This window comes from Lagenorhynchus albirostris, chromosome 5 (genome assembly GCF_949774975.1).
Source record: "Lagenorhynchus albirostris chromosome 5, mLagAlb1.1, whole genome shotgun sequence".
NCBI lineage: Eukaryota > Metazoa > Chordata > Mammalia > Artiodactyla > Delphinidae > Lagenorhynchus > Lagenorhynchus albirostris.
This window is the reverse complement of record NC_083099.1, coordinates 27,596,831-27,611,929: the sequence shown is the minus strand read 5'-3', so window position 1 is coordinate 27,611,929 and position 15,099 is coordinate 27,596,831. Positions and strand designations below refer to the sequence as shown.

Here is a 15,099-nt window from a genome sequence, read left to right as displayed (position 1 = left end):
TTTATATGTGGAATCTTAAAAAAAGGGGGGGTTACAAATGAACTTATTTACAAAACAGAAGTAGAGTCATGGATGTAGAAAACAGTTATCAGGGGATACGGCAGGGGGAGGGATAAATTGGGAGATTAGGATTGACATATACACACTACTATATATAAAATAGATAACTAATAAGAACATGCTGTATAGCACAGGGAACTCTACTCAATACTCAGAAATGGCCTATATGGGAAAAGAATCTAAAAAAAAAAAAAAAGGAGTGGATATATGTGTATGTATAACTGCTTCACTTTGCTGTACATCTGAAACTAATACAACATTGTAAATCAACTATACTCCAACAAAAATTAAAACAAAAAAAGAAAGGAAGGGAAAAAAAAAGAAAGAAAAAGGAAGAAATGGATGAAGCCTGAATTGGGGAACTACTATAAAGATCTCTTAAAAGTAGAAACTTTACCAAAAATAAAAAGTTAGGCTAAGGAATTTAATTTTAAGCCTAGTTAATTGCCTATATGTCTTGTGGTATGAAAATTTGATAGCAAAGCTTAAATTTTAAGATAAGAGTACTGTATAGTTTACAGTCAAATATAAATTTTTGATATTAAAAAAGTACTGAATGAACAATTTCTTCATATTAAAGATACTGTTAAAATCCTACAGACTATGTATTTCCTTCACTTCAAGGTATGCCACAGCTTTAGATAGGTGAGGAGAAAAAGGAAGTGTTCAAATACTTTTTTCAGGATGCTGACAAAATCCTCTGATCAAGATTTACTACTGGGTATTTGGAGAAATTAATGCAGGAGTAACAAGTACCTTCTCTACAGAGAATAATCAGAACCCCAGCAGTAGCTCTATAAATAATTATTGAGAATAAACAGAAAATGAAATAATTAGGCATATCATCTTTCAGGAAAAGGTATTTTTAGACCCGTCAGGGCAGTTATGTCTGTAAAGGTTCTATTGTTTTCGCTGGGGAGGAGGAGGCAGCAAACTTGTTCCTGAAGTTAAATTGAAATAATTGTTCATTGTTTTCCCAGGAGGCATGACCTCACAAAGTCCCGGTTGTAGTCATCACATACAAATCAGCAACTGCAAAAAATGACTTGTTAGGTATTTAAAGTAAAATTTCATTCTAAAACATCAGAACAGACTTACTCAACTTCCTAAATGACTGTTAACATTTGAATTTGTGTATATGATCATAAGGCCAGCTTTCCTAAACTGCTGAGGGTCTAAAGTACAATTTATAAATTTTAAGAGCTTATAAACTGTTTAATTCAATGCAATAAAACACTCGTGGCATTTTCTTAAGTCATTCAAATTGCAGGGCACATTGCATAAAAAAATTTTTGTACAATAAGCTTTATACACTAAATGAAATATGAAATATGGTACATTGTTTATAAAAAGAGAAATTCAATTCTAATATATATTAGATCTCTGTGCTGTTAGTAGGGTGAAGTTAGAGTTGTCAAATTTAAAAACAAAAAAACAAAAAAAACACAGTATGTCTAGTTCTATTTGAATTTTAGATAAACAGTGAATGACTTTTTGGCATTAAGAGTATCCCATGGATCTACTGTATTTTTATTTGGTAAATCTGACAAGCTTAGGTACAGATAATGGTGGCTAATGATTCCATATGCTTTGGAGATCAAGACCCAAAGAAAGCACAGTGATCTAAGTTTTGAAAAGATGGTAAATCTCAAAAAGACACCTATATTCTCATAAAAGTTAACTCTCTCTGTGATGCTAACCTTTTGAATTGTCAAATATTTCAGCTTCCCTAAATATCAGCAGAAAAATACAGAAAAACAATATTTTCATAAACATGCACACAAAACTGCTTAAAAAGAATTATATCAAAATATTATCAGTGGATATTCTTGTCCTGGATAAAACTAAGTGATTTTTTTATTCTTTCTACTTTTACATATACTCTAATTCAAAGGAAAAATTTTTACTAATGGAGAATAATTAAAAGTTTAAAAAAAATCTTAGGAGCTCTGAAAAACAGAAAGGCATGCTTTCTATTGAAGCTATTAATATAGTTTTGAAAAATCTGTATGTTATACAATTACAAGCCTATTTAATGGGGGGAAAAGTCATTGCCAAAGCAAACTAGGTAACATCTGAAATAATCAAACATTTTTAAATACCAGGGTGTCATTCAGTAAATAAACAAGCTTCTGTTCTAAGTACTCAAAGGGAAGAGTTTAGTCCCACTGTGTAATCATTAGCTAGTCTGAATTAACTATAGGTCAAGATCAAAGAATAGTATCTTAAAGGTACTTACTATCTTAAAGGGGATGGTACTATATTATCCTATAAGAGTGAATGTGATCAATACAGGTAGCCAATCCAGATCCAACACTCTTCAGATATTTTTGGTTTTGTACTTTAAGCCTCCTCTTCAGTAATCCCCCTTGCAGTATGCAAATTCAAGTTAATACCCTGTCTAAGGCAGGATACCACTGGCCCTTTAGACATCTAAGATTACTACAGCAAGAGAGACTGCTCCATGTTTACTGTGTTACTCACAATTCTCCCTGAAATTAATATGCAAAGAATAATGTGGGCATGATATATCTTGACTTGCTATAAAAGTAACTTCTACTTAAAACATAATTTTACTTATGGAGTAAAATTTATGGAAACATCAATCAGCTTAAAGTCTCGGTTAGCATAGAGTTGTGCATAAATTATGTTCATACTAGACGGGTAGTTCACAAGAAACTTAGGATGCATCTCTTAAAAAGGGCTTCTCAAAGTACCTGAGGCAAAGGAACAACTTTTTTATTTCAAATTTGCAAAAAAACAATACTTTTATAAAATAAAAGTAATTCACTAGACATATAGATTGCCAACAAGCACATGAAAGATGCTCAACATCGCTAACTATTAAAGAAATGCCAATCAAAACTACAATGAAATATCATCACTGGTCAGAATGGCCATCATTAAAAAGTCTACAGGGCTTCCCTGGTGGCGCAGTGGTTGAGAGTCCGCCTGCCAATGCAGGGGACACAGGTTCGTGCCCTGGTCCGGGAGGATCCCACATGCCGCAGAGCGGCTGGGCCCATGGGCCCGCTGAGCCTGCGCGTCCGGAGCCTGTGCTCCGCAACGGGAGAGGCCACAACAGTGAGAGGCCTGCGTACCGCAAAAAAAAAAAAAAAAAAAAAAAGTCTACAAATAACAAATGCTGGAGAGAGTGTGGAGAAAAGGGAACCCTCCTACACTGTTGGTGGGAATGTAACTTGGTTCAGCCACCGTGAAAAACAATATATGGAGGTTCCTCAGAACACTAAATATAGGGTTGCCACTTGATACAGCAATCCCACTCCTGGGCATATATCCAAACAAAACTATAATTCAAAAAGATACATGCACCCTTATGTTCATAGCTGCACTATTCACAATAGCCAAGACATGGAAAGAGCCTAGATCTCCGTCGACAGTTGAATGGATAAAAAAAATGTGGTATATATACACAATGGAATACTACTCAGCCATAAAAAATAATGCCATTTGCAGCAACATGGATGGACCAAGAGATTATCATACTAAGTGAAGTAAGTCAGAAAGAGAAAGACAAACACCATATGATATCACTTATATGTGGAATCTAAAATATGACACAAAAAAACTTATCTACAAAACAAAACAGACTCATAGCCATACAGAACAGACTTGTGGTTTTTCAAGGGGTAGGGGAGGGGGATGGATGGATTGGGAGTTTGGGACTAGCAGATGCAAACTATTATATATAGAATGGATAAACAACAAGTCCTACTGTATAGCACCGGGAACTATATACAATATCCTGTGATAAACCATAATGGAAAAGAATGTATATTTATGCATAATTGAATCACTTCTTTATACAGCAGAAATTAACACAACATTGTAAATCAACTATACTTCAATAAATAAATTAAAAAAATAAGTCACTGGAAAAGAAAAAGATAAAAAATACACACACCCTTGGATGTTGTGGCAATATCACATCGCTAGAGAAGTTTATTCTCGATTTCTATACTTACTTTATCTCAGACTGGTTAACAATGTACAGACCAGCACTGGCCCATGGACCACACCTTGCAAAGCAAGGTCTCAGATCATACTTACTACATGTTTATACAGATAGCAACAAACATGTTAAAAATTCAAAATAAGAATTTTTTTAATTACCTCTTCCTATAAGGACTCCAATTTTTGAGTCTAATTTTTCCCCTGGGTCACAACTTCTTGTCACTAATTTGAGAACTGGAAGAAAAGGTCTGACATCACAGAGTCTTCTTGTTTCATCTTCAAGCTCCTCATATACAGCAGTTTGATTCACACATGCAAACATATAGGAGTCAATTTCCATAAGGAGGTTAAACATTGGGTAATTATGAACTTGTTTCCATAACATCTGCAGGAAAAAGTAATAAGACATTTTCTGAAATGGAAATACTTGCTCAAGTGTACAAAGATATATCTACAAGGATGCTCACTGCAGCACTCTTTGGAAAACTCAAAAACTGAGGACAAGCAAACTGCTTAGCAATAAGGGATCAGTTAAGTGAACTACGGAATATTACAGAACTGTGAAAATAAAACAGAAAAACACAGTAACATGGAAAGCTATACAAGATATATTAAGGTTGGTTCCTTTTAAAAATAGCAATTGTAAGAGAATATTACAGAACTGTGAAAATAAAACAGAAAAACACGGTAACATGGAAAGCTACACGAGATATATTAAGGTTGGTTCCTTTTAAAAATAGCAATTGTAAGAGAATATGAACGGTATTTAACCCATTTTTGTAAAGTAATATAATGGTATAATGCAAAAAAATGCATTTATATAAACAAAAGTATTAAATGTGAAAATCTATGAAGAATAAGAATCACTGAAGACTTCCATATTTAGCATTCTGGTGGACATAAATAATTTCTAATTAAAAAGAAGAACATTTAAATTATGTATCATCTGTCACCTCCATACAAAATTTACATTATTTTTGTCCTGAATTCTTTTCTATTCACCAGAGTTATCTCCATTAACTAGCACTGTCCTGTTAGGATGAGCAGAATCAATTTCTCATGATCTCCCCTGAAGTCTCCTGGATGAGATCACATAAAAGGTCACCACACAAACACAAGGTGGATTATATATTTTAACTGCAACCAGGACAAAAGTCAACAGCTGAGGGATAAAAATCGTGGCCAATCCTCAGATTCAGTTATATGAAACAAACAAGAGAAACTGATGTTAGGCAAAAAAAAAATTAAAAAAATAGGTAAATTGGACTTCATCAAAGTTAGAAACTTTTCTGTATCAAAGCACACTATTATGAGAGTGAAAAGGCAGCTCACAGAATAGGAGAAATTATTTTCAAATTATATGTTTGATAAGAGATTACCATCCAGAATACATTAAAGAACTCCCATGACTCAACAACAAAAAACAATTGAATTAAAAAATAGGCAACGGTCTTGAACAGACAATTCTACAAATGGTCCATAAGAACATGAAGAGATGCCTGAAATCATTAGCCATTAGGGAAATGCAAATAAAAACTAAAATGAGAGGGCTTCCCTGGTGGCACAGTGGTTGAGAGTCCGTCTGCCAATGCAGGGGACACGGGTTCGTGCCCCGGTCCGGGAAGATCCCACATGCCGCAGAGCGGCTGGGCCCGTGAGCCATGGCTGCTGAGCCTGCGCGTCCGGAGCCTGTGCTCCGCAACGGGAGAGGCCACAACAGTGAGAGGCCCACGTACCACAAAAAAAAAAAAAAAAAAAAAAAACTAAAATGAGGTACCACTTCACAGCCATAAGAATGGTTATTACTTTAAAAAAAAACGAAAAAGGAAAACAAGTGTTGGCTAGCATTTTGAGAAACTGGAATCCTTTTGCATTGCTGGTGGGAAAGTAAAATGGTACAGTCATTGTAAAAAAAAAAAGTTTAGCAGTTTCTTAAAAAGTTAAAACAGAATTACCACATGATCCAACATATGGAGAGCAGGGATTCATACAGATACTTGTGCACCAATGTTCAGAGCAGCATTATTCACAAAAGACAAAAGATGGTTATAACCAAAATGTCCATCAAAAGATGAATGAATAAACAAAATGTGGTATATCCATACAATGAAATAATATTCAGTCTTAAAAAGGAATGAAATTTAGATACCTGTAACAACATGAATGAACTTTTAAAATATTATGCTAATTGAGAAAACCAGACACAAAAGGTCGACTACTGTGTGATTCCACTTACATGAGGTAGCTCGAATATACAAATTCATATAGACAGAAACTAGAATAGAGATTACCAGGGACTAGAAGAGGGGAAGTTTATTATTTACTAAGTACAGAGTCTGTGTTTAGGATGATGAAAAGTGCTGGAAATGGATAGTGGTGATGGATTGGGCAACACTGTGAATATACTTAATACCAAGAAACTGTGTGCCTAAAAATGACTCCTACGGTAAGTTTTATGTTATACGCATTTTACAACAATAAGTTTTTTTTAAAGGAGCATGGTTTCAATGGTTAATTCAGCTTCAGCTATAGCCACAGGCATCCATACCTGTCACTTGTGACTATAAAAATAAGTGTACTATCTGCCCCTGTAGGGTGCCCAAAACAATTAAAAAGTGATCCCTTTTCACTTAAGGGATTATGCAGTTCTAGAATTCTTATGTCTCCCTGATGAAGAAGCTTGGAAAAGAGTTATAAGGCTGTCAAAAGTCAAGCATTTTAAAAAGGTTTGTCATAAATACTTTTTCTTAAATATGTCATAAACTCCAATTTCCATATTGGGTTTAGCTATTTGAAAAACATTAAAGAGAAAGTTTAGGAAAATAATTTTACTTACAAGTCATAATCTTCACAAATCAATAGTACTCATCAATTCGCTTGAAAAAAATCATCCAACAAAACATGCAAGCCTTGTTATGTGAAAGAATTTGCTTTCAAATGAGGACACAGCATTGATTCCTGGGGGAAAAAAATCTACTGAACAGCAGAAAACCTTTTTTTCCCCCAGAGTGACCATGAAAAATAGTGGGGATGGGGACAGAAAATGGGGATTAGAAAGGGAAGGAAAAGGAGAGAAGAGACAACCAACGAAAAATCACTTGAGGAAAAATAAACGTGATAAGCTCAAAGACAATTCATACAAAGATCGTACCTCAAAATAAAACTTTCTAGAACAATGTCAAATTCCTTTTGATAACCTGAACAAGCCTTTCAAACTAGCTAACATAAGCTAATTTGTCTTCATTCAGGTATCACACGTGGATTTTTTAAAAATTAAAAGTGAGTGGGAGTGAGAATGAGAATGTTTTATATAGCCAATAAACAAGATCCAAGACACAGTATGGATCAAAATCTTTAAAATATAATGACTTATAAACTTCTCTCAAATTTACCATATGATTTACATTAATAACATTCTAAAATGGAGGAACATTTTCCCCTAAGTGATATAGTAAGTAAGCTATGTTTATAGAAATTCAGCCTGATAACATACCTGTTTAATATAGGAAATGGTAGCTTCCCGAGGTACCTCCAACTGGATATAAATCCCAGTGGGCAAAAGGAAATCCACGGGTATGGAGCCATCAGATGCTATCTGTGAATCCACTGCCCAGATGTCAAGGATGTCTGCCATAGCAGGAGGCATTATGAAGCGGAAGCACACTCATAACCATGGGGCTCTAGAAATCAGTAAGTAAAACTTAGTGAATTAATTAGCCAAATTTTATACTAAAACATGATAAAGCTCACCAATCCATAATTAGTCCTTGGATTTCAATATAGCCAACAATGTAACAGGAGGTCAATTAAGTTAAGCAAGAGTAAGCCACCATAACTTAAAAATACTTTTGGTTATCACTACATAAATTATGTATATATACCATACTGATTCAAATTCAGCATAATAAGTATATGACTTATTATGTGAAAGATGAAAGGTTTAAGGAGTACAGGCTCCTGAGAAATCCAGTTAACAACCACTCAACAGGGGATTCTCTCCAGACTTTACTTAGAGAATTGATATCCGCTTCTTCAACCAAATTTTTCTTGGCAAACTCCATGAAAAATGGCAATCAAGAGGGCCTTCCTTCAAAAATAATTTTCTATCAAGCTCACGAGAGAAACAAAATGTCATGAACTTAGTCCCATGACCCACCACCAAAGTATTAAAAAGACCAAATCCCCCAAACCAGCTGGCAAGGCGCTTTATGCTATGACTCTGGCCTGTTTTCCTTTGCTTCTCTGACTACTCCACAATCCAGGCTCTTGTGCCACAAGTGCTTTTTGCCTCCTGCTGCTAGACCTATGTTCACAGATATGTTGACATTGCCCGTACCAAACCACTATTGCAACAAATGCACCCTTCAACTGGACCATTTAAGTCTCATCTATTCCTTAAGGGCTTCCTTCAAGAAAGCACAACAATAATCCTGGGAAGAACATGGGCACTGAAGTTAAAAAAAACAAAACAAGGTTCAAATCCCATTTATTCAAAACATTCAAGTATCGTGTCAAAAGAGACAGACACCAACCTGAAGCATTTTGGGGCATCAAAAACAATAACGACATCCATGGATTGAAACACATGAAATATATACAAATGTGAGACAATGAAGATAGAGAAAAACCCTTTATTGGTCAACTTTGGAGACTGATTTGAAACAACCTGGGAAATTTAAATATGGATTAAATATCAGATAATTGTAAGGAAACTGTTCATTTTGTGAGGTATAATAATGGAATGTTATGTTTCTAAAAACCAGTCTTTATCAGTCAGAGACACATAATGAAGTATATATATATAGGGATAAAATGACACTATGCTTGGCATTTGCTTTAAATTATTCCATTTTTGAAAACGTGAATGGGCAGCTGATTTCAACAAAGATGTAAAGGTAATTCGATGAGAAAAAAAGTTTTTTCAACAAATGGTGCTGGAATTACTAGACATCCATATGCTAAGAAAATGAAGCTCAATCCATATCTCACATCAAAAATTATAAACTCAAAATGGATTGTAGGTCTAAATGTAAATGCTAAAACTGTAAATCCTCTAGAAGAAAACATAGGAGAAAAACTTGTGATCTTGCATTAGGCAAAGAATTCTTAGATACGACACCATAAGCACAATTCATAAAATAAAAAATTGATAAAATGAACATCACCAAAACTAAGAACTTCTGCTCTAAAGGAAGACACTGTCCATAATATAAAAAGACAAGCCACAGACAGGAGAAAATGCTTACAAATCATATAAAGAACTTGTATCCAGCATACATAAAGAACTCTCAACATACAATAATAAGAAAACAGCTCAGGGCTTCCCTGGTGGCGCACTGTTAAGAGTTGGCCTGCCAATGCAGGGGACATGGGTTCAAGCCCTGGTCCAGGAAGATTCCACATGCCGTGGAGCAACTAAGCCCATGTGCCACAACTACTGAGCCTACGTGCCGCAACTACTAAAGCCCATGTGCCTAGAGCCCGTGCTCCACAACAAGAGAAGCCACCGCAATGAGAAGCTGGCGCACTGCAACTAGAGAAAAGCCCACGCGCAGCAATGAAGATGCAACACAGCCGAAAATAAATAAATAAAAATTAAAAAAAAAGAAAATCCTGAATTCCTAAATTTGTTTATAAAAAAAGAAAAACAGCTCAGTTTTTTTAAAATGGCAAAAGATTTGAACAGAGGCTATCAAAGGAGATAGATGGATGATAAAAGGGCTCAATATCATTAGTCATATAAATTAAAACAACAGTAAGACACCACTACACACCTCTTACATGGCTAAAATTAAAAAGACCAACCATACTAAGTGTAGACAAGGAAGAAGAGGAACTGGAACTCTCATACACTGCTGATCGGAATGTTAAACACTAGAGCTGCTTTGGAAAACAGTTTGGCAGTTTCTTAACATACACCTACCATATGATCAAGTCATCCCACTTCTAAATATATACCCAAATGAAATGAAGGCATATATCCATGTAAAAACTTGTATATAACTGTTCATAGCAGCTTTATTTATACTAGCCAAAAATTGGGAAAAATTCAAATGTCCATCAACAAGTGAATGAATTTTTTAAAAAGTGGTACACTCATACAATAGAATACTACACACTCAAAAAAGCAAAAACAAACAAAAATCCACTACAGACACATTCAACAATGTGGATGAATCTCAAAATAATTACGCTGAGTGAAAGAAGCCTGACAAAAAGAGTACATACTGTATGACTCCATGTATATAAAAGTCTAGAAAAGGTAAACTCGTCTATAGTGACAGATCAGTGGTTGCCTTGTGTGGGAGAGGGCAGGGAAGCAGGAAAAGGTAAGAAGCAGGGATTACAAAGGGACACAAGGAAACTCTTGGGAGTGGTGGATATGTTTATTTACCTTGATTATGGTGATGATGGTTTCAGGGGTGTGTACATATGTCAAAATATATCAAATTATACACTTTAAATATGTGCAGTTTACTTTAAGTCAATCATCCCTCAATAAAACTGTTTTTAAAAGTGACAGAAATAGATGAAATGAGAGGCAAAATGTTGGTATTCACTGAATCTGGGTGATGAGGAGTACACTGTATTACTCCTCTGCTTTTGTATATGTTTGCTATTTTCGTAAAAAAGATTTTGTTAAATCCCATCTAAGGACGTCCCTGGTGGCGCAGCAGTTAATATGCCTGCCAATGCAGGGGACACAGGTTTGAGCCCTGGTCCGGGAAGATCCCACATGCCACGGAGCAAGTAAGTCCACGCACCACAACTACTGAGCCTGCGCTCTAGAGCCTGTGAGCCACAACTACTGAGCCCACGAGCCACAACTACTGAAGCCCGTGTGCCACAACTACTGAAGCCCACGCGCCTAGAGCCCATGCTCCACAACAAGAGAAGCCACTGCAATGAGAAGCCTGTGCACTGCAACGAAGATCCAATGCAGCCAAAAATAAATAAATAAAATAAATTAATTAAAAAAATAAAAGATTAAAAAAAATCCCATCTATACCATTTACCAGCTATGTGAATTTTGGTAAGTCACTTAAACTTCCTGAGCCTCCATTAACTAAAAAAGGGATTCATAATAAAATGCTCCTCCTGGGAACACGGTGACAAATGAAGGAGCTAATATGTGAGAGCCTGACACATTGCAAGTTCTGCTAAATGACAGCTTTCTCCCTTTACTGAACATCCTGGCCGTTACTGATTCCTCCCTCCTAAGTCTTACACCCCATAGCCTAGATCCACCACACTGACACTGTCATAAGGGTCCTGAATCTTTCAGATGTGCAAGCCTTGTTTCTGTAGGCAGAACAGAACAACGATTAAATATTTTGTTCTCAGAGTCTAACAGCTTAGTTGTAAAACCTGGCTCCATCACTCGCTAGCAGAGAGATCTTGGGCAAATCATATGCCTTCTTCCTACTTAAATTCCTTTATCTGTGAAATGGTGAAAACAACAGTAACTACCTCATAGCATACTTATTAACACTGAGTAAAGAATGCCTGGAATATAATAAGCTCCATGTTTGTTGCTATTTATTAATTTTTTTAATTCAAAAACTGTTAGTTCTTTTGAGCTGTGAGCCACATATATTCAACTACTTTTGTTTCCCCAAAAGTGATTAGCAGATAGTAGCCATTTGTAATTGTTTAATGAACTTAAGACCAAACAGTATTATCCCTACTCCAACAATTAAAAAAAAAGGAAAAAAAAAAGCTCACAGGATAATAGAATTTATAACACCTAAAGGTAAGTACTTACTATGTGTCAGCATTCTAATAAAGTCTTACATGTGTTACTATATTTTATCCTTACTACTACCCTGTGGTAATACTACTACTCCTCAAGAAGCATCTGAGACTTAGAAAATCTGAGATCTCATGAATAAAAAGCAGCAGTCCTAGGATTTGAAGTTGGGTCTAACTCTAGAGGGTGAGCCCAACATCACACTCTACATAATGACTACTAAAGCACCATAAAAAGAGTCCGAGACATTTAACCATAATAAACCACATTACGTTGACTGTAAGCTCCTTGAGGTCTTGTGCCATGCTTCTTAAAATACTGTCTCTCACCACAGTGTACAGAAAAATCATTATACGTTTATACGTAGAAATTCTAAACTGATAAACTTTCACAGACAAGAACAAAATTACACAAAGTTACTACAGATGTCATTAACTGTCGCTGATCCTAGAAACGCTTTAGGCAAATCACTGCAGAACAGCCTTTAGAGATTGTCTTCAGTGGAGGAGCTTCTCAACTTTCCAAGTATTAGGCATTCAAGAAATATTTGAGGAACGAAAACATGCTACATCTAATTTTAAAGACCATGCTTTGCTTACCTTAAAATACCACCATGCAAAGACAAACAGGGAAAAGCCATCTCCTGAACACCAAGTACTACATATGAGTTAGGAGTTGTCAACAAAAGCTGATAGGACAAACTAAAGTTAGCATTTAAAACTGAGATGAGTTTATGAAACATCAGCCAACTGTCACAGAATTACAATCAAGATAAACCTGTATACTCCCCTGGTTTCTTCAGCATAGATTTTTGGCAAGATTCTCACAACTGAAGCCAAATCACCTGATGAATATCCATAGTAATACAGGAGCACGAAACTATAAAAACAAAAACTCTGAGACCTCACCCTTACCAGACAACTGGAAATGATGAGACTTCCTGAGACTCTGGAGCCCAGAGCAGCAGCCTTTTCAAGGAGACATATTGCACCTCACTACCCAACAGCATCAACTCCCCAGATTCAAATTCTAAACTTCTTGGGTATTAGAGGCAAAACCACTATGGCAGATTTAAGAATTTCTTGATGAAGTAGTCATACCTAAAATGAATTACAAGAATGAATTAATGGGCCCCTACCTTTCTTACTTTCTAGATATGTCATTCAACACTCCCACACATACTATCCTTAATCCAGCCTTGCTGAACTGCTGATACTTGCCAGCATTTCCCATACTCTCTCCTGCCTCCTACCTTTAACCTATCATCCCTCTCCCTAGGTGGTCCTCAGCTACGTATGTCCTGACCAACTCTTAGTCTTCTAGACTCTTGGAATCCACCCCCAATACTCTTCTGTGCACTCAAGCACCAGGGCATATCTATGTCAAAGCAGGAGCACACTATATTGAAGCTTGTTGCTTAGTGAGAGCTTCCCAACCTCCTACTATTTCTGGCTCAATAAATATTTACTTCTGTCTGAATGAATGAATTCGAATTCTATGCAAATCACTAGAACAATTATATTGGATCATTAAAAAAGTGATTTTTTGGGTTTCCCTGGTGGCACAGTGGTTGAGTCTGCCTGCCGATGAAGGGGACGCAGGTTCGTGCCCCAGTCCAGGAAGATCCCACATGCCGCGGAGCAGCTAGGCCCATGAGCCATGGCCACTGAGGCTGTGTGTCCGGAGCCAGTGGTCCACAACGGGAGAGGCCACAACAGTGAGGAGTCCGCGTACCGCAAAAAAAAAAAAAAAGTGATTTTTGTTGTTGTTGTTCCTTTGGCCACACCGCGGCATGAGGGATCTTAGTTCCTGACCAGGAATCGAACCCATGTCCCCTGCTGTGGAAGCACAGAGCGTTAACCACTGGACCGCCAGGGAAGTCCCCCTTAAAAATGTGATTTAGGTACTTTCCAAGTGGTCCAGTGGTTAAGAATCCGCCTTCCAATGCAGGGGATGTGGGTTCAATCCCTGGTCAGGGAACTAAGATCCCACGTGCCACAACTACAGAGCCCACGTGCTCTGGAGACCACGTGCCACAACTACAGAGCCCACGTGCTCTGGAGCCCATGTGCCACAACTAGAGAGACACCTGCAGGCTGCAACAAAGACCCGACGCAGCTAAAAATAAATAAATAAATAGCATTAGGAACTGGCAAAGTAAATTGCAAGGGTCAAGTATTTCTCTCCTGCCATCTCAAAATGCATCGTAAAGTTTAATCCTTTAGCTTTACAGTTAACCATGCTCTTTGCTTACTAAAGCAACATCACACCAATCTCCAAAATCAATCCCCCTATCTTTAATTTTTTTAAGTTATTTTATTGAAGTATAGTTGATTTACAATGTTGTGTAAACTACTACTGTACAGCAAAGTGATTCAGTTACACATACAAGTACATTCTTTTTCATACTCTTTTCCTTTATGGTTTATCATAGGATATTGAATATAGTTCCCTGTGCTGTATAGTAGGACCCTGCTGTTTATCCCTCTATCTTCTATTTCAAGGACAAAATTCTCATATTGAAAATATCAACTTTTTGACATAAAATCATCAGAAAGATTCTAATGATTCATCAAAATATTGATGATGCTTGAAAAGCTATACTGTGTTTAAATGAGACCTAGAAATGTTTTTCTCAAAAAGGAGTGAATTATCAAAGGGAATACAGTAGTCCCTCTGTATCCATGGCTTTCACATCCGCAGATTCAACCAACCACGTATCAAAATTTCACAGACACAGTATGACTGTATCTATTCATTTATACTACACCATTTTATATGAGGGACTTGAGCATCAGCAGATTTTGGTATCTGTGAGGGCTCCTGGAATCAAACCTCTGTAGATACTGAAAGTGAACTGTAATGACAGGTTATGTCTAGGTACATAAATTTCTACCTTGATATTACCATATTAATAAGTTACTAATAACTGAGTTAGAATGGTTGTCAGACTTTATAAACACTACAGGTAGACATATACCATGTAATTACAGCCTAACATATAGGCTGTACTTGTGTGTCACTTTAATAAAAGCACTTTTATTAGACCACTTCTCAAGGTTTTCAAAGTACTTTAAGTTAAATACTACCTAAGCGACTGGTTGTCAATCTTCATATTCAATATTCTTTCTAAATAAGTATTTTATAAATACTTTAAAAATCTGAAATGAAATTATTCATATAATTTACATACATATATAGCCAATTTCAAAATATACTCATATAATGTCCTAATTATAATATAAAGGGAAAATAAAAGAAAATAAGACTGTATATTTCAGTATGTGAATACTTGGACATAACCATACCCCTAC

The 15,099-nt window shown here is 36.2% G+C and overlaps 1 protein-coding gene across 5 annotated transcripts in view; it reads right to left on the bottom strand.

Annotated features, from left to right (window-relative positions):
- Nucleotides 1–15,099, bottom strand: part of PIK3CB (phosphatidylinositol-4,5-bisphosphate 3-kinase catalytic subunit beta) — a 194,036-nt gene that overhangs the window by 97,353 nt on the left and 81,584 nt on the right. For 4 of the 5 annotated variants that reach the window (XM_060149740.1, XM_060149742.1, XM_060149744.1 and 1 more), the window contains exons 3-4: nucleotides 7,529–7,715; nucleotides 4,195–4,420 (exon numbers count right to left, since the gene is read on the bottom strand). The exons of the other annotated variant lie outside the window; for it this stretch is intronic. In XM_060149740.1, coding sequence (XP_060005723.1) covers nucleotides 4,195–4,420; nucleotides 7,529–7,681 — 379 coding nt within the window. In that variant the 5' untranslated portion in view covers nucleotides 7,682–7,715. The remainder of the gene's footprint in view (nucleotides 1–4,194; nucleotides 4,421–7,528; nucleotides 7,716–15,099) is intronic. 5 annotated transcript variants of the gene reach the window in all.